The sequence below is a fragment of the Aethalodelphis obliquidens genome, unplaced genomic scaffold, assembly GCF_003676395.1.
Source record: "Aethalodelphis obliquidens isolate GAN/ISIS:26980383/991018 unplaced genomic scaffold, ASM367639v1 scaffold36, whole genome shotgun sequence".
Lineage (NCBI taxonomy): Eukaryota > Metazoa > Chordata > Mammalia > Artiodactyla > Delphinidae > Aethalodelphis > Aethalodelphis obliquidens.
The window spans coordinates 10,320,797-10,341,025 of NW_020837980.1; the positions used below are offsets into that span (position 1 = coordinate 10,320,797).

At 35.5% G+C, this 20,229-nt stretch overlaps 1 protein-coding gene and 1 pseudogene across 8 annotated transcripts in view; both read left to right on the top strand.

Annotated features, from left to right (window-relative positions):
- The window catches only part of C2CD5 (C2 calcium dependent domain containing 5), an 82,449-nt gene that overhangs the window by 1,162 nt on the left and 61,058 nt on the right, over positions 1-20,229 (top strand). For all 8 annotated transcript variants that reach the window (XR_003437783.1, XR_003437784.1, XM_027129436.1 and 5 more), the window contains exons 3-7: positions 8,517-8,603; positions 9,995-10,166; positions 11,442-11,537; positions 13,818-13,973; positions 14,820-15,018. Coding sequence is in view for 6 of the 8 variants with exons in the window: in XM_027129436.1 (XP_026985237.1) it covers positions 8,517-8,603; positions 9,995-10,166; positions 11,442-11,537; positions 13,818-13,973; positions 14,820-15,018 (710 nt within the window). In the remaining 2 variants the exon portion in view is untranslated. The remainder of the gene's footprint in view (positions 1-8,516; positions 8,604-9,994; positions 10,167-11,441; positions 11,538-13,817; positions 13,974-14,819; positions 15,019-20,229) is intronic.
- Positions 11,608-12,852, top strand: LOC113632230 (leucine-rich repeat-containing protein 34-like; annotated as a pseudogene).

Here is a 20,229-nt window from a genome sequence, read left to right on the forward strand (position 1 = left end):
CAGAGACTGACCCACACAGTTTAGGTTAATAAATAATAGCTAATACGTATTGAATCTCATTATTGCCAGGTCTGTGCTAAGTGTTTTTCAATTCTTAGTCCTTATAACAGTCCTGCTCTTGTATTATTTTCCCATATTGTAATTGAAGTACCTGAAAGACACAAGTTTTTTGTTTGTTTGTTTTAATATCACATGGACTTTTGTTTCCAAGCAATATATACATGTAATCAATTAAAACATATCTGAAAGGAACCATGAAACCTGAGAACTGCTATGGGGACTTGCTGGTACATAGGAGCCTAGCAAATTCAGGAAACAAGGGAAAATGTTCTGAGATAACATTTGCATCGTCAACCTCTATTGACTGTTTTTACAATTAAAAATATTTTATAACTTAAAAAAAACCCTAGGAACAGTAAATAATTTGCCCGAGGTGCCTTAACCTTGTAAATCTCCAAAGCCTAGTGGTTTGTTAATACACGGTGCAAATACTGCCTCTCCAGACAAGATGATGAGTGTTTCTGTAGACTGTGGAAACTTAATTCTGTCTCTGAAGGTTTAGGGAGGCTTCCTAAAAAAAGTGACATTTGAACTGGGCCTTGTAGGGTACCCAGGATTTTACCAGGCAGAGGGAACATCAGAGGCACAGAGTGGCATACATGGTGTGTTAGGAAACCATCTTAGTTTGGGATGTGTCTGGAGTCAAAGTGGATGTGTGCGTAGTGGAGGTTGTGAGGGATAAGGCTGGGAATGTAGGTTGGCACCAGCGCCCTTTTCTGTGTTTTTTGTAAATAGAGGGTAAATGGGGGAAGTTCTTCAAGCAGAAATGAAGTAAGATCATGTTTGGATTAGGTTGTTTCTTTGTAGGATGACTTGAATGGTGATGTTATCGATGGAATGGATAAATGAGAGATGAGGCAAGATCAGTTAAGAAGGTGGTAAAATTACCCAGACAATATGTGCAAGTTTAGAATGGCAATGGGAATGGATTAAAGGGGAAAGATTTGAGGGACATTTCTTAGGTAAAATTCTCAGGGCTTGGTAACAAATGGCTTTTGCTGGTGAGGGAGGGGTTGGATTAAAGGGTGACTCATTAATTCCTTCTTTCAACAAATAGTTACTGAGTGTCTGCTCTTTGCCAAGCCCCATGCTAGTCACCGATCTAGCTGATGCATATGTGACGGTGAAGAAAATAGACTTGGTTCCTGTTTTTATGGAGTGTATATTTTGGTGGGAGAGCCAGACATTAAAAAGTAAAGAAAGAGTACATTTATTTATTTATTTTTTATTTATTGGCTGTGTTGGGTATTCGTTGTTGTGCGCGGACTTTCTCTAGTTGTGGCGAGCTGGGGCTACTCTTCATCGTGGTGCATGGTCTTCTCATTGCAGTGGCTTCTCTTGTTGCGGAGCACGGGCTCTGGGGAGCGCAGGCTTCACTATCAGTAGTTATGGCTTGTGGGCTCTATAGAGCGCAGGCTCAGCAGTTGTGGCGCACGGGCTTAGTTGCTCCACAACACCTGGGATCTTCCTGGACCAGGGATCGAACCTATTTCCCCTGCATTGGCAGGCAGATTCTTAATCACTGCACCACCAGGGAAGTCCCAAGAGTACATTTATAATTACAAGTTGTGATGAGTGCCATGAAAGAAAACGATAGAGAATCTCAGGAACTTTAGGTTGAATTATCAGGGGAGCCCTCCGAGGAAGTGCCAGTTAGGCAGAGACCTGTGGACGAGAAGGAGCTAGCTGCTCAGGGTGTGCTTGTGTGTGTATGCTTTGAAGATAGACAGTAGAGGATTTGTTGGTAGACTGGAGTAGGGATCAGGGAAAGGGAGACTGAAAGGTGATTCCTAGCTTTCTGGAGTCACTGGGGCAATTTTCTCACTCTCCATAGAGTTGAGAGAGATTGAGTGGGTTGAAAATCAACTTCCATTTGGGCATGTTAAATTTGAGATGTCTTTGGTTCCTTTAATTGGAGTTGTCAAGGAGAAAGTTGGATTTGTGAGTGTGGTGTTTCGAAGAGAGGTATGAGTTAAAAATAAGCGCACACAGGCCAGTGCTTCTCAACTTTGTGAGACCCGGTCCTGCCTTTATATGGCAGGTATTTTGAAATCTTCCCTTTACTATCTTGGCATGATATCTATAGCTAATATAACCTATCTATGCCCACAGTTTAAAAATATCAATATAATGCTCTAACTGTAATATGATAGAGAAGTAAAAGTATTTTTTAATGTGTTTCAATATGGAAGTGCTTGTTAATGACCATGGAAGACATGAAGTAATCAGGTTGTGCCCATGATATTTACTGAGCCTTTGTATATATCAGATACTATACTGGCTGTTGTGCAGCATGCTGGGGATAGAGCAGAGAGCAAAATGAAAGTTTCTGTAGTCACGGAACTTAGGTTCTAGTGGAGGAAGGAGTTATTCAAAAAAATAGTTAAGTAAGAGATAAAGTATGCTAGATGGTGAGAAGCCCCCCATGTGGAGAAAATAAAGCAGAATTCCGGATAGGAAGTACCTCACCTCCCTGTAAAATCACGTGAACATGACTGCTCCTCTCACAGAGTGAGACAGTTGTGTAGTTTTGGCATCTCGGATGGGCCTTCACTGCCATTGGTTATATGATTTCCCAAAATACACTATAGTCAGCTCATGGGAAAAAAAGAGAGTTGTCCATTAATTTTCACAGTGGTTGCATTTCTTGACAGTTACTGTGTATTAAAACCCATCATAATATTCTATCTATAAACCTGAGTTAGGGTCTAGGTAGGTTTTTCACCCATGTGGCTATCTGGTGTGGATATTTGAAAGTCATGACATGAGACAAGTCTTCATTGTTGGGGACTGTCTCTTGAATTGCAGGACACCTAGCATCTCTGGTCTTCCTTACTAAATACTATTATTATTTGTCCCAAAAATGAAAATTTTGAAATTTAGAAATTATTCGTCCCTAAATTTGTAAAGTTTCTTTAGAAGTTGGTTCTGTCCCTTTTGCGAACCATTGACTTAGGGGAGAGAAGAGGGAGCGAGAAGACGGATGGATCCTTGAATGAACATGACATTAAGAATTTATTCGAGGTAGAGGACTAGGGGAAGGAAACTGAGATTGTTAGCCAGTGGGTGGGAGAAAAATCCAGAAAGTAATGTCTCAGAAGGCAAGAGAGGAAGTTTCTAGAAAGAGGAAATCCTCAACTGTCAAATGGCACTGAGAGGTCAAGTAAGGGGACAGAGAAATCACTGGATTGGACAACATAAGGATGTTAAGGGTCCTGGCTTGAGGAGTGTCAAGGACGGAAGCCCATACTGTAGTGATTTAGAGGGTTAAAGTACATGGGAGTAAGGAAGTAGGAGAGGCGTGAATAGGCAATTGTTTTAGGAAATATGGCTGTGAAGGGAGAGAAGAAATAGTGTGTTATTTGGGGGGGAGTATGCAGTTTTTAGTACTTAAAAAAAAATAAGGTGGAAGATATTAGAACATATTTGTGTGCTAATAGGAATAATCCAGCAGAAAGGGAAAGATTGATGCATGAAAAAGGGGATAATGAAGGATTACAATATAATAAAGGGATAAATTTTGTGATATGGGATAAAGGGATAAATATGTGATAAATAAAGGGATAAAATAAAAAATAAAGGGATAAAAAGTAAAGGGATAAATTATGTGATATGAAAGATTTCTGTCTTTGTGCTGGGCTTGAAAGATGGTGCCATTTCCATAGGCAGAGAGGAAAAGGGGGCATTTTTTGGATGAAGAGGATAAATGATAAAAGCAAAAGGAGGGAATATAGCACAAGTAATTGAAGGGAGGGTTCTTGTTAAATAGAAGTGGGAAGTAAAATTTGGCTGGGTAGAGAGGATGCGGATTACTAAGTGGTCTGAAAACGATGGGGAGAAGTCTGTACAGCAGATGCTCTCTTAACCAGTTTCTATTAACTGCCTCATTACAGTGCCCAGTGCTCTGCATTTCTGCCATAAACACATTCTTGAATACCCCATACCGTTAGATTATACTCCAGTGTGCCTGCTTCTCCCATCAGTTGGCTGATATGCTTTACCAAGAGGCAGTTGTGTTTATTCCCTAACCTATTTATGCCAACACTATTTGTTATTGTTATTTATTTAAATCTTATACAAATCAGTGAAATAAGTGGGATAATGAAGTTGATAATGCTGTGAAAAGCATTATGGATACAGTTGCTAAAAATTGCTCTTGAATTAGATGAAGATTGTAAAAAATCTAGGATTCTCTATCCATAGTTATTTTACCAGTGATTTTAAGTTTTACCACATTTTAAAGAAACCCAGACTGACAAACACAGATGATATGTTATGAGAGACTGGCAAACACAGATGATATGTTTTGGTTTATGCAAAAAAGATGACACGGAACTGTCAACGGTGGACCCTTACTCAAAGAAGAGGCTTCAGTCTTACGATAAAAGATAGAGGAATGAATATTTATTTATATGTTTTATTTGAAAATGTTTATTGTTTGTATCATTTTTAATGATTATCTGATCTAACCAGATTATTTGATTGACTAATCAGATATTGGTCCTGATTGCGTTGGGGTTGAGGGAATTTCTACTATATATGATGTGAGGAGTTTAGGAAGCCAGTGAAGACCAAGTAGTACTTAAGGACGTTTATTGTGGGAATCTCCAGGATGAACAGGATGGGTTCTGTACCAGGGGAGTATTAATCAAAATATATCCCAATATTAATGTGCATGTTACAAACTGTTCCGCTAAACTACATTATCATTTTGTGTTTATCCAGGAGCCTTTGAGGGAACAGGGAGAGGAAAGGAAATTAATATTTAATGAGCATTTTCTACCAGACATTTTGCTAAGTCTCTACATACATTATCCTGTTTAATGCTCACAGCAACTCCCCTTTTCAGAGGAGGAAGCAGCTTTAAATAACAGGTTAAATAACTTTCTCAAGGTAATTTAGCTAATGAGTGGGGAAAGAGAAAGCGTTTACCTTACTAGGGAATCTTGTTAAAATCCCTGATGTTCTTTAACTAAATTGTAAGACATTCATTTAATTGCTGAGTAATAAAATCTCCTTCGAATTAAATAAGGCCAAATGAACTCTGATTCTTCTTTAGTAGAAGGGGAATCACCACAATGTTGGCAAAACATACACTCTAGCCTTTTTCTTCTTCTAAAATCTTGTCTTTTGCTTGTTTGTTTAGTATAGTGTGGGGACTATCAGATTTTTACTATCTCTAGAATGGACAGTTTACCAAAAAAAAAAAAATCACAGTATAGCACTACATTATAATGGGACAAAACTGAAGAGGGCTCTGAAATCATAGCTTAAGAAATGATATGCTGTTTTTGGCAGTTGAGCCAAACTCCTTAAGTACATTTGGCTTTTGAATGGTTTTGAATGCTTTTATGAATCCTAACGACATTTTACTTCAAATAAAGCAGTTTTTAGGTAAATTAAACAATAAGTATTTCTTTGATATTTTGAATATTGAAATGTAATGAAAGCTAGATAAGTAAGATTTCTTAAGTATGAGCAGATTTCTTCCCAGGTTTCTTTTTCCTTGTTTCATTTCTTTAACATTTGTGATTTAAAAGTTAAAAAAAAAAAAATTGTGCAAGTAATACATTTGGCCCTTCGTATCCCTGGGTTCCACTTCCTCGGATTCAACCAACTGCAGGTAGGAAATATTTGGAAAAAAATTCCAGAAAGTTCCAAAAAGCAAAACTGGAATTTGTTGTGTGTGATTGCTGTTTACATAGTATTCACATGGTATTTACAACTATTTACATAGCATTTACATTGTGTTAGGTACTAAAGAGGTGATTTAAAGTGTATGGGAGGTTGTGCATAGGTTATGTGCAGGTACTGTGCCATTTTATATGAGGGACTTGAGCATCCACAGATTTGGGTATCTGTGGGGTGGGGGGATGGGTGGGAGGAGTCCTGGAACCAATACCCGTGGGTACTGAGGGATGACGGTACATGAATAGCTCCTGTTAGAAAAGATTCAAATACTCAAGTAAAACTTGAAAGCCCCTTACTTCTTACTTACAACACTATACTGTGTTGTCTACACCCTTATCAATCCCTTCAGAGATAATTGCTGTCACTTCTTTGGCATGTATTCATCTACTCCTTCTCCTTGGCTTTAAAAACAAAAACAAAAACTTTTACATATCATATTTTTAAAAACAAATGTAATCATACTTTTTATATTCTACTACTTGGTTTTTTCAGTTATTATGCCATTGACATCATCCCCTGACAGTACATGTAATCAACTCCATTCTTTAGTAGGGAGCATGTGATTTATTTAGTCATTTTCTTGTTGTCACTAGGTTTTTGTATATCTTTTGGGAAGGGGCCATATGTGAAAGTACTTCAGGAGAAATTCCCTGCAGTGAATCCAGAATTTTATAACTGAATCAAAACAGTTTTTGCCATTTGAATTTTATTTTAATTTTTGATGTTTTTGAATTTTAAATAATCCATTTAAAAAATAGGTAATATATGTGCATGGCTCAAAATCCAAAATGTACAGAATGAGTCAGCCTCTCATGGCCTTTCCTTTAACCGATCTGTCTTGTTTCGTTTAGTGGCCACTGTTAACATTTGTTGTATATCCTTCCAGAAACAATCTGTGCATATATAGGCACATATCATATGCCTTATAACATTTTGCCATTTTTTTTCCTCCACAAAGAATGCCGTACACACTGCTCTGCAGTAGAGGGATGTATCTTGGACATTGTTCCATACTAGTGCACGGAGAACTGCTTCTGTCTTCTGTGTAGCACTGCATTGTGTGGCTTTCCCATTCTTAATTTAGCCAGTTCCTGATTGATGGACTTCTAGGTTATTTCCAATCTTTTGCTACTATAATGCTGCTTATATATGTCATTGTGCACCTATGTATGAATTTAAAGGGTATAGGCATTTAAAATTTTGATAAGTGTTGTCAGACTGCACTTTGTGAAGATGTTCTAATTTGCATTCACAGCAACAGAGTATGAGAGTGCCTCATTCACACTGTGTTTTCAAACTTTTTGATCTTTGCCAACCTGAGTAGTAAAAATGTCGGTTTAGTTTGATTTCTCTTAGTATGAATGAGGTTTTCAGCTCTTGATACACTTAAAAGACATCTATATTTCCATTTCTTTGAATTTCCTTTTTTTGGTTGGTTTGTTGATCTTTTTGTTATTGCTTTGTAGGGACTTGTTAGAAATTGAAGAAATTAGCTGTTTGTGACATATTTGGCAAATCCTTTTTCTCACTTTCTTATTTATCTTTGACTTTATCATATTCCTTACCATGCAAGAACTCATTATTTTTATGTAATTTCTTAAACCTTTTCAACCCTCTGACCAAACTGCCTAGGTACCAGATGGTTGGTATCATTCCTTGATAATTCAAATTGCATGATAAAATAACTAGAAAAATGTACAGAAGATAATAACTATAGGTTTGGGTATTTTGCTTTTAGAACATTTTCTGGACTGATTAAACATTAATATCTACAAGTATTATAATACCAATAGTAGGGTTGTAGGTCAAGAAGGAAAGGAGATTTCATAGATTATCTGATTAAACCAGCATTTCCTAAGTATCTACAACATGCAAAACTCTTTACTGGGTATCGGGATAAACCTTTAATGAATTTTGAGGTTAGAAAAGATACTTAATGGTGATAACTGATAGAATTAGGGAAGAGCTTAGAGAGATCAAGTTTAGGAAAGGTGAAACAATCTAGGAAGTAGTTTCTTAACTATTTTGCTCTTAAGCTTCCTGACTGCTTCTCAAGTCCAGCCTGAGGTTTCACAATCTCCATTCTTTCTTAGAAGCAAGTCCCAGGGATTTAGCCTCCTTTCTGCCTTCTTCCTTTTCTTCTTATTTACTTTTGCATTTTGATTTAGTATCTGCCAAGACTAACTATGAAACAGGGTAGTCTCCCCATTCCAACCCCTTTTATTGTCCCTGAAGATAGAAACATAAAACCCTTAATGACCATAGTTTATTGCTGATCACTGTGTATGCACAGGTAAGGATTTAAAAAGTAACAAATACTGAGGAAGTGAGAAAATATGAGGATATGTTACTAAGTTCTTATAATAATGGGCTGTAGTTCTGGATTCCCTTGATGAGATGGTAAGAGTCAGTTGTCCTTTCTACCTTCTGATTGTATTTTGCTGGTCCTCCACCCTTAAGACTTTCCCCTTTTGTCTGAGCTCCTGTTTAGTGAAGGCCATGTGATTACTTTCTCCACACTGACATAATGGTCTGATTTTAATTTCCCTGTAGAGCTAGTCAGGCAGAACAGTGGGTGATCCCTTGTTCCAGGTGTAGTTTATAAACTTGCCTGGACCCATCCATACTTTCTTGCCTTTTGTCTCAGGGGATAGTTGTCTTTTATGCCCTTCATGGTTAATCCTCCTGTTGTTTAGCTGATGTTAAATTTTAATTTTATTCACATTTTTAATATTTTTATTTGAACTGTTCTTACTTGTTTTTAGGTAAAATTTGGTAATACCACCTTTAAAACAGATGTGTATCTCAAGTCCCTCAACCCTCAGTGGAACTCAGAATGGTTTAAATTTGAGGTAAGTTTTTAAATGTCAGCATTTTTGCGGTGACCCTTTTTTCGCAGGAATGATTGGACTACGTTTTATTTCAGGTATAGTAGTTTTCCTACACCATAAAAATATTTCCTAAGAATATTGAGTTTTCAAAAAATTATGTTACAGTTCAGAAAATATCATATATGAATAGGAGAACCCAGATTAAAAAGGTATTATATTATTATATAGTAATTTTCTCTGGATTTTAGCATATACCAAAAATCACTTAAGAATAATGTACAGATTAAACATCTTTTTGAATTGTGATAAAAATACGTATCATAAATATCGCCATTTTAGCCATTTTTAAGTGTACAATACAGTAGCATTAATTGCATTCACATACATACAATGTTGTGCAACCATCACCACTATTTCCAAAATTTTTTCATCACTCCAAAGAGAAAATACTCATTCAGCAATGACTCCCCATGCCCTCCTCTCTCCAGCCCCTCGTAACCTCTAATCTACTTTCTGACTCTGAATTTGCCTATATAAGCATTTCATATAAGTAGAATCATAAGTATTTGTCCTCTTGTGTATGGCGTCTTTCACTTAGCATAATGTTTTCAAGGTTCATCCATGTAGTGTAGCATGTATCAGAATTTCATTCCTTTTTATGGCTGAATAATAGTCCATTGTATGAATATGCCATATTTTGTTTATCCTCTATCTGTTGATGCACACTTGGGTTTGTTTCTGCCTTTTGGCTATGGTGAATAATGCTGCAGTGAATTTTGGTGTACCAGTATCTGTTTGACTCCCTGTCTTCAGTTCTTTTGGGTCTATACCTAGAAGTGGAATGGCTGAGTCACGCGGTAATTTCTGTGTTAAGCTTTTTAAGGAACTGCCAAACTTTTCCACAGTGGTTGCGTCATCTTACATTCCTACCAGCATGTGTGAGAGTTTTGGTTTTTCCATATCCTTGTCAATACTTGTTATTTTATTTTATTTTATTTTTAAAATGTAAGCCATCCTAGTAGGTCTGAAGTGGTATTCACAGTATAATTTTAATGTGTATTTTTATTATGAATGAGGTGAGTTTGATTTCCTATGGCTAAGGACCATCTGCATTCTTTTACTTTGAACTGTCTCATATTTAAACCACCTGAAGAAGGTATTTAGGTTTCGGAGGTTGACTTCACCAGACTTGATGACCAGTTTAATACAAAGAATGTAGATGTGAGGTGTTATCTAATTGGTTTTGATTTGCATTTCCCTAATGACTAATCTCTCTACCTTTGCTTAGAGATAAATCTATATGATTTCTTTTCCTGGAAATAAGTAATCTTTTACATTTGGTATATGTATACATTTATGGTAATGAAGATTTTTAAATTATAAGATTTAATTTTTAAGATATACTTTTTTAGGTGGATGATGAAGATTTACAAGATGAACCTCTCCAGATCACAGTTCTTGACCATGATACATATAGTGCAAATGATGCCATTGGTAAAGTGTACATTGACATTGATCCTTTACTCTACAGTGAGGCTGCAACAGTCATCTCAGGATGGTTTCCAATTTATGATACCATTCATGGTAAGCAATACATTTTAAGAAAATAAGTCACAGTCTTTTAATTTATCCTTAAAGACTTTTGTGTTGTGCCTGGTATTTTTAAAATACATATCTTCAAAAGATGTCTTCTCTTTTAATAGACATGTGGTAGTCTGTATTGTTGGTAGAATTGTAACTTTTCTGACCATAATTTGAAATAATACCTGCTAAATTTGTACAATATAGTAAGCAGATGTATCATTTGAAAATCATCTAATATTGCTACTCTGTTTCTAAAACACATTTTAAAATGAATAATCTTGAAACTTTTCTACTTAAAAATTCTTGAAAGGAAAAAAATTCTTCAAAGGCTTTTTGTTGCCTAAAGCAAAGTTCTCAAAGTATGGTCTTGGGACATCTGTGGGTCCATGAGATACTTTCACAGGCTCTGTGAAGTGAGATGAGAACTGTTTTCAGGATAATACTTACATGACATTTGCCATTTTTAGTCTCACTTTCTTACAAGTTGTACAATGGAGTTTTCAGAGGTTTTATGACGTATGATGTTACCACACATTGAATGTAGAGCAGAAATTAGAATCTAACTATTTCATTAAGCTACACACTATAGAGATTGGCAAAAATGTAATGTAATGCCACTCTTATCACTAAAATTTCTTTTGTTTTTCAAAATAGTTATTTTTATAAAAGTGTTTATTTTGACATAAATCGATTTACTGCTACTTTAAATGAAGTAATAAGTAAATATTTGTTTAAATTCTCAATTTAAATTTATAATATGGTAAATATTGAAGGTTTTGACCCGCATAGACAAAGATTCTTTGAGATCTTCAGTAATTTTTGAGATTGTAGAAGGGTCCTGCAATCAAAAAGTCTGAGAACCACTAGCCTAAAAATATGTCATCTCTTTAAAATGGCAGAGGGACCATTATGGGCATAAGGAACTGGCAGATGCTTCTGCCTACAGTCTTGCATTTTTCTGTCTATTTTACATTTTTGATCTGGCAATTACATTGATAGTAGTTTATTATAAGAAGATAAGATGTTTGATGAGATTTATGTGTATTGTAACATTCATATTCTATATTATTCATTGATGTTTAAAATGGTAAAATAAATTGGAGAACAGGATTTACTTAAATAAATTAGAGCATCTATAGAATGAAAATAATTAGGAAACAAAGTTAGCATTGCTGTTATGATTGATACATTATTTTTAAATCATTATTTGCCTGATTATTTAATTATACTTTATTTTCTTAAGGTAGAAACTTGTTTTTCCTTTTGAAATTGTAGGTATCCGTGGGGAAATCAATGTAGTTGTCAAAGTAGACCTCTTCAATGATTTAAATCGATTTAGGCAGTCGTCATGTGGAATCAAATTCTTTTGCAGTAAGTAAATATATTTTATTACTCATTTGACAGGAAATTTAATAATTGTTAAATATGAGAAATCAAATTAATGTTTCAGAAGTCTAATGGAAAACGTATTATACCTTGGTCTTAATGCCAGAGAGAAAATTGTGAATTTTTCAGAAGTAATTACTGTAGCTCTGGGAACTGTTTATCTGATTTTAAAGTAAATGATATCTAATTTTTCACAAGTTCATAGAAAGTTTTTTTAGAAAAATCCAGTGGGGCATGTGTGTGCATGCGATCATCATGACAGTGACACTGTGGCCCACAGGGAGGCTGCCTCTGGCTGTTCCCCACATCCTCCCTTCTCTAGTCTCTGTGCCAGCCTCTGCCCACAAGAGTGTGATTAGAAGGAATCACATTAATCATTGCTGGTTACAGTCACTTAACTCCAGTAGAAAGGGTAACAGGTGAAGATTTTTGGATCTTTTTCAGAATTTTTAAAGAAGAATCCATATATTAATGAGACAATATTTACATAAACCTTATGTTTAGTGATATTGAGTCTGAGGTGGAGAATTAATTGTTAAAGCACTACATAAGATTACAGCTCTGAAATACTTAAGAATGACTGGAAACAAGATTGAAAATAAAGGTGGAATGTTTTTTCCTGCAATGCAACAATTTAATTCATCCTTAGAGAAATCAGATATGGGAATGCAAAGTGTGCATTTGTAGGTGAACTGTGCATTTGCTACAGTCCTAACTCAAAACCCAACAATTAAGGGAATAAACCCAAACAGACCTATACAGAAAGAGTCCACAATTCATTTAGGCCACATGTTGAAAGAAAATCACTGCATTGTTAAACTAGGTATGTGTCTGCATAATATAAAACATTGTGATATGAAACAGATGATACACTGTATCTGAACAGTAGCCTATGCTACTTTGATGTCAGCGGGTTGTCAGAGGTTAGCGACAACATAGGGGGAGAGGACTTGTCACACTTTCTCAGCCAATGAAAACAAATCCCATTAATGTCTACATTTGGGAAACAAATTTGATGAGGCTACACGTGTGGCATATTCAGACTTAATTCAAATGGGCTCTTCAAAACCAGGCCATACAGACGTGGAGCCATTTGTGGTGGATGGACGTGTATATCTTGCAGAAGTCTCAAATGGCTTTAAAAAGCAGAATTATTTAAAAAGCATAATTACTGGACACTAATTTATAGAGAAGATTGCAAGCTAATCATCTAACGTAGATTTTACTCTTGTACCAGTAGGTCAACAAAGGTTAAAATAATTTTCACGTATTTGTCTTACTTTATAAAGGTTAATATTTTATTGCCCATTACAGTTCTTTCAAAAGTTAGAACAAATTACTTTTGTCAAATGTGTAAAAGATCTGACTATAATTAAGCTTTGAATAACTGTCAAAAAAAGAAAAAGCCAGTGGCATTTTATGCTGGTATAGGATGCTGAAAGATAGGAGTGGAGCACTAGAGGCGGCACTGTGGTACTATCCATAGTGACATAAGCATCTACAGGTATGGAGCCCTGCGGATGCCATGAAATATGGGTCACAATTAAACAGATCTGGGCAATTCATAGCCAGCCTGGACTAATAGGGTTGAAAACTCCTATGTAGTGGAGTTAGTTTCAAGGCATGCATATAGTTTGGTATAGATGTTCTCACATTCTCCCCTTTTTAATAAATCCTGTGACGTTTGTTGTTCTATGTATTGAATGAGTCTATTAAGTAGTATAGTGACTACTGAACCAATTGGCCTTATAACCATGGATTATTAGAAACTACAGGCCTGTATGACTTCTCAGATTATGTCAGAAAGGTAATGGCTTGATTTTTAAGGCTGCAGTATGTGGTGTGCAGAACTTTTTCAAAGGGCTTCCAATGATTAGAGTGTTTTGGTATTCATTATCTGCTTTCTGATTTTTTATATAATATCAGCTAGCTCACTTTAATTTTGACTTTTTTACACTTCGTATTGAACGCTATTTAAGATGGTCTGTAGCTATTTTCTAAATTATAAAAATACAGTTTATATCTTACTGTGCTTACTTGAGAAAGGCAAGAGGCCTCATGAAGGAAAATGATTATTTCTAAGAATAAAATGGAACTTAGAAGACTGTTTGATTGAAAGTATTATTATGATTGCATTGAGGTTATCACAGTAAAAGATGTTCTTGTACTATGTATCCAAAAGGTAAGAACTTAGTTGTACATTTTTAAAAAGTTAAATTTAGCCTTGTGATAAAGAGAAGCATAATAGATAATTTTTTTTAACAGCGACATCTATTCCAAAGTGCTATAGAGCTGTAATAATTCATGGATTTGTAGAAGAACTTGTGGTCAACGAAGACCCAGAATATCAATGGATTGATCGAATTCGCACACCAAGGGCATCAAACGAGGCCAGACAGAGACTCATTTCTTTAATGTCAGGTATTTAAAAAAAAAAAAAAAAAAAACTTCATGGCTGATTGACTTAATCCTCCAAAATTCTTCACTTCCTTTTGACATGCTACTAAAACTTTACAATGAAGACTATGAATTGTTAACTGACTGATTCCCTATCCCTGGCCCCGTCCTCCTGAACACATGTGCATTGCCATCTTATAACAAGACAAAATCTGAATCAGAAGCTTATAGTTACTTCTTAACTAGGTAGTAAAAGGAAATTGGGCTTATGAAGTGGCATGGTAGAAAATGCCCTGAACAAGGAGTAGGAAACTGAGTTCTAGTTTTCCTCCTTGGAGTGTTTATTTGTTGTCAGAGCTTAGGTAATCTCTCTAAGGTGTTTTGTTTAAATGTTGCCTTTTCATAGTCCTTTTCTGACAACTTGTACCTCCTTTTACCCCTACTCCCCCGCCACTCTTACCCCATTACTTTTCTTTATTTTCCTTTGAAGAACTTATTTCCATCTAAAGTTTGTATTTATTATGTACATATGTGTGAGTGTATATATACACTCACGCATACATACATACACACACACACACTCACACAGATATATCAGATAATAAATACGTTATATTTAATAAGTACAAATGTTTATAATAAATTTATGTATTTAAATAGAAAATAGAAATATATTTATACTTATATTAACATGTTAATTATATTTAATATTTATAAATACATACAAATGTTATATTTAACATAATGTTACACTTAATATATTAAATAATCTATGATTTTCTGGACTCTTTCCTATTACCACCATGTCCAGCTTTGTATTATGCAACATGCAGATAAGAGGCCGACTGTGTTTTCTTCCTTTTTTCGTAGGTGAACTGCAGAGGAAGATTGGCTTGAAAGTACTTGAAATGAGAGGAAATGCAGTTGTTGGGTACTTACAGTGCTTTGATCTGGAAGGCGAATCTGGGTTAGTGGTACGAGCCATAGGAACAGCGTGTACACTGGATAAATTAAGTAGCCCAGCAGCATTCCTTCCTGCATGTAATTCCCCGTCCAAAGAAATGAAGGAGTAAGTATGAATCGATGAATTGTTCTTATGGAGCTTTTTATCTTTTGTCTACATATTTTCATTTGATTTGAAAAATTTTTTTTTTTTTTTTTTTTTTGTGGTACGCGGGCCTCTCACTGTTGTGGCCTCTCCCGCTGTGGAGCACAGGCTCCGGACGCGCAGGCTCAGCGGCCATGGCTTATGGGCCCAGCCGCTCTGCGGCATGTGGGATCTTCCCAGACCAGGGCACGAACCTGTGTCCCCTGCATCGGCAGGCGGACTCTCAACCACTGTGCCACCAGGGAAGCCCTGATTTGAAACATTTTAGTAGAGTTGTTCAACATACATTTTTTCCTGCAGCAGTTTTCTTATCAGAGATGACTATCAAAATTTGAAGCTTAAAACTATTTAGATATTCCTAATATTTTATTTATACTGTCATGAAATTCAAATTAAGTAATATAAAATTAAACTTGTTCCACATCTTTAGACACTGTATATCTAAAGCTTATGCATTCTGAAGAATTTTACTTGTTGTCTGGGGAATGCTTAATACCCTATATCTGATAATCCAATTATGCCTATCATTAGCAACATAGTATAGAAAGCAGGAAAGATTGACCTGTGCAGGGGTCTCAAACTCCAGTGTCTACAGAGGCCAAGTAGTTTATATAAATAAAATAATTGGGTATAATGGAGAATACTGGGGACTGCATAAAGCAGATGTTGGCAGACTTTTTCTGTAAAAGGCCAGATAGTTAATATTTCAAGCACTGGCCATATAGTTTTTATGTTTGTTTACCCAAAAAAAAAAAAAGGAGTTTGCCAATCTTGATCTAAAGGAATTTAAACTCTTACATTTTTTTAAAAAAGTATTTGTGATCCAACAGAACATTTCTTTTGGCTCCATTTGGCTAATGTGTCATCGTTTGTGCCTAAGGCAGAGATTCTCAACATGGTGTTGGTGGTGCTATCAACAAAGAATGCTTGAAATGAAAATTTTCTGTCGTAATGCTTGGGGTGAGCAGGATGATTCTATTGGGGACCAGAAATGCTGACTGTCCCACACAGCTAGGGACAACTCTGTACAACAAAGACTTGTTCCATACTAAATGCCAATGGTACTTCCATTGAGAACCATTGCTCTAGAGATTCTTCTAGATCAAGGGTCAACAAACTTCTTTGGTAAATTACCGGAATGGAAATAGCAAGGACTCAACTCTGCAGATGTTGCATGGAAGCAGCCGTCAATAGTATGCAAATAAATGAGTGTGTCTTTGTTCCAATAAAACTTAATTATTTTCGAATCAGATGGCAGGATGGATTTTGGCCTGTACTGTATATAGTGTGCCGACCTCTGTCTTTTATCATCAGGAGGTCAGAGTTCTTCTGTAGTCAGAAAACCCAAAATGTTTCCCAGTTCAGCAGTAGTCAAGAGAGGTTGCCTAGAAAGCAATCACAATTTTTTTTTTCAAACAGTCTATGTAAAAGTGAGATTCTTTATCAACTTTTTCTTTTTGTTTAATTGTTCCTTTCTGCTGGCCTTTAGTTATTTGGGTTAAATTTTAGTCACAAGAGGGAGCACAGTATTACATATATTTTCTAATTTTATTTGGAAATATATTGATAAGTGAAATGTTTTAAATGATTTATTGAGTGAATTTGCTTTATCTTCCATTTAAAATCTGTCTTAAAAAAGATATGAACTGCCTTCTGCTACAGGTAAAGTCAGATTGCAGGTATAACTTTTTGAGGGATTTAGGGTTTTTTTCTCTTTCCGTAGCAAATTTAAGTAAAGAGCTGGGTCCCTCTTCCTTCTGCCACCCTCCAGCTTTATCTGTACTGCCTGAAGGGGCCTGGCCTTTGCAATTGTGATGTCTGAAGTTTTCCTCTTTTCACTGAATTACTTAGTGGAAAGAAAGCTGCAGTACCTGTTGGTGCCTTAAAGTGACATATGGATGGTAGGGGAATACATTTCGCCTTCATTCAGGAAGGCGAACATTAATGTAAATCTGAGCTTGTCTAAGTTTTCTTTTTCTAATTTTGTTGTAGCCATTTGCCTTAAATTGTCAGCTATTCACTCCATGAAGAATTTAAGTGGCTTCATTAAGATTTCCTAATGGCATATTACTGCATAAGTCATGTTATTTAAAAAAACAAAAAACCTCAGGCTGCTTTATTTCAACCAGCTTCTTTGTATTTTTGTTAATGAATCAGTTTGGGCACTAGTTTAAAATTGTTTTATGAGTCACCTGATTATAATTATTTTGGTTTTTAATTTTAACATTGTTGATTCTAGACAGGGATTTGATAAGGTAGTTTGGATTATGTTCCTGCCTGAATAGATTTAATGTTAGAAATACCACTAGGGTATTCTTGTAAGGCAACCTTTCATGCAAGGAGATTGATAAGAATTAGGACTCAAAGAATACATTATGGTGATGCTCTCTCCATTGTACTTGGATTTTAATTTGATGTCATAATTTGAACACTTCATGATGTTCATTTTATTTTACTTTTATTAATGGTGTGTTCTGCTCCATCAGTTTGTGTTTTCCTTTTAGATATTTAGTGTATTATGGAGTATAAAGCTCTTTGGTGTTTCCTAGCTGAACTATCTTGATGGTAGAAAGTGCATTTAAATATGGTTTATTGATTCTCTCATTTAAAAGAAAAGTACTTTCTAGGAGACATTAGTCATAGTTTCTCCTCTGTACGGCACCGATTCTTAGACTTTTTAACTCCACTAGCCACTTACTTCAACAGAGAAAGAAAAAACAAAAATAAAACCTCACCCAGTTGCTTGTGTAGAAATTAGTCACCAGTGAGATATTTGATTTTTACCAGTTAAACACTTTAAAAAATTAAATTAGCAACAAAAGCAGAAACATTTGTCCTATAGTAAAAGCAGTGATATTTTCAGAAAGTAGATGGTCTTTAAAAGACCATTATTGCCAGTTAACGAAAACTCATGTTTGGATCTTGATAAATTGTGATTATTGGGAATGTTCACAGGACAGCGGAAAAGGAAAAAAGGCCAGGAAAAGTTGGGCTCTCGATTACTTTTAATTTGAATTCTAAAAAATGGGAGTATGGTAGTTTTTCAGAGTGTAGTGACTTAATTCATTTCCCCTCATTGTGCATAAGGGAAGGCATTGCACAATGAAATAGTTGCTAATATGAAGTCTAGGATTCTTAATTATATAATATACCTTTTTTCCCCCATCCACTATAACTATGCTCTTTCAGCTAAATTTCTTTGTGAAAATTTAAGTGCCATAGATGTATGTTTCTGGTCTAAGTGTATCTGGTCTAAGTATCCTTTACATGTGCATAGATGTGATCTATTGCAGGATGTTAGTTGATATCTTACACAATTTCAATTTAGAATGTAGTTTAACTAAATTCTGTTTAAGTTTAATAAGCTATTCTGTTTGAAAGCTACACAAAAGTCATTATATTGCTTAATTAATGTTTTTTTTTTTAAAGCGGTGTCCCTTTGCTTTGTTTTGTTCCTAGTGTAACCTGGTTTTAAGCTATATACTTGGGGTGCTGAAATATGGAATAATTGGATCTATTTATATTAATTCAATTCACTCATTTCTCTTTATGCTGTCATTTTCATATTCTTATATAACTCTGTCTTGATATGCTAGACAGAAACAGTTCTGTTAGTTAAACTTCCTTTGTAGAAAAATATATCAGCAGTTATTCATATCTCAGTTTCAAAGTAGTGTAAGAACATCATATTTGGCTTTTCATTTTTATGTGTGTTTTCTTCCTGAAATATTGTTTAGTAAGCTCTGTGGTGATCAAAATAATAGCAAACATTTTAAAGTAACTGAAAATCCAAATTTTAATCTTTTTCTTATTTAATTCCACTGGCAGTTCTGCTTGCTATTTTTCTTATTCACATTCCTAATTTATTAATCTGATTCTTTGTAACTATTTCTTAACAAATTAATATTTAGCTCTTCTTTTTTATCTCAACTTGTTTTGTGCATGCTAGGGATTAAAAAATAATTCCTGTCCCCTAACTACAAGCTCCTTTGAAATTATTTTAACATAACTTTGCTATCTCTTGTATGTATTGTTTTCTTTTCTTCCACTTTGACCACAAATTCCCTCAGGTCTCCGCTGGTTCATCCTCCAAGCCATGGATGCCGCTCGACTCACAACAGCCCAATTCATACTGCTACTGGCTCACGACTTACTCAGAACTTCTCTGTGTCTGTTCCCACTCTCATCTATACTGGTACGAGACTGCTCAGACTCCAGAGCTGGGGAAGCAGGCCACGGGCAGAGTGGCTGCAGAGGGCAGGCAGGCAGGTAGCGTAGGCAGGTACCACAAGTCTTTGCTTCCTCCTTTTCTCACTCGTAGTCCAGTGGCACTGAAGAAATCCTGTATTTAGCCGCCGCAGGGGCTCTAACTACATGGAAGTGAAAGTGTTCTTCCAGCTTCCAAAGTCTCTTCCATAGATCCTCTAAGAACCCTATCTTGTATATGTATACTGTGAGTTTTTAGGAGAATCCTCCAGTATGTATTTTTGCCATTATTTCTGCATTTGGTTAGAAATAAAATTGATGATTGGACTCTAAGTGACATAGCTGCCAAAGCTGCTGATTTGCTTATTTTCTTTATATACAAAACTTGTAACAGTAGGGTCTGTTTCATTCTGTGGAAGAGAGCTGTTGGAAAACAGGTAAGCGACTCTTCTGCATAAAATGCAATGTTTCTGTGTAGCCTATATTCATTTTCCACTCTGCTGTGTTTTTAGCTGTGGCACTCTTGATGCTATAGGATAAGGAAACATGTTTTTCTTTTCAAGATATCTGTGTGTGCAAATATAAAAAATATTGTGAATATTTACACACACCATTTGCAGTCATCATTTTTTCTTTCGTAACTTAAAAAAGCATTGTTTGTTTGAAAATATTTTTATTCATGTATTTATTCTTTTTGTTTATTTCTTCTTTTAATGTTTTTTTACCCCCTTAGTCTGCCATTTCATGCTGTTTTGCTTTTTTACTTGGCTTATTAACTGTTTCAAGGCAGATAATTACTTATCTGGAGAATGATGAATGGTTAAACAGCAATTGGATGTCTTTGGCCTCATACCCAGCTCCACACTTAAGAAATGACTGCTGGCCCTGCCCCAATACTTCCCTGGTGTTTAGATCATGCTGCCTCCGTCAAGTCCTTTGGCACATGATTACTTAATATTTCTCCAC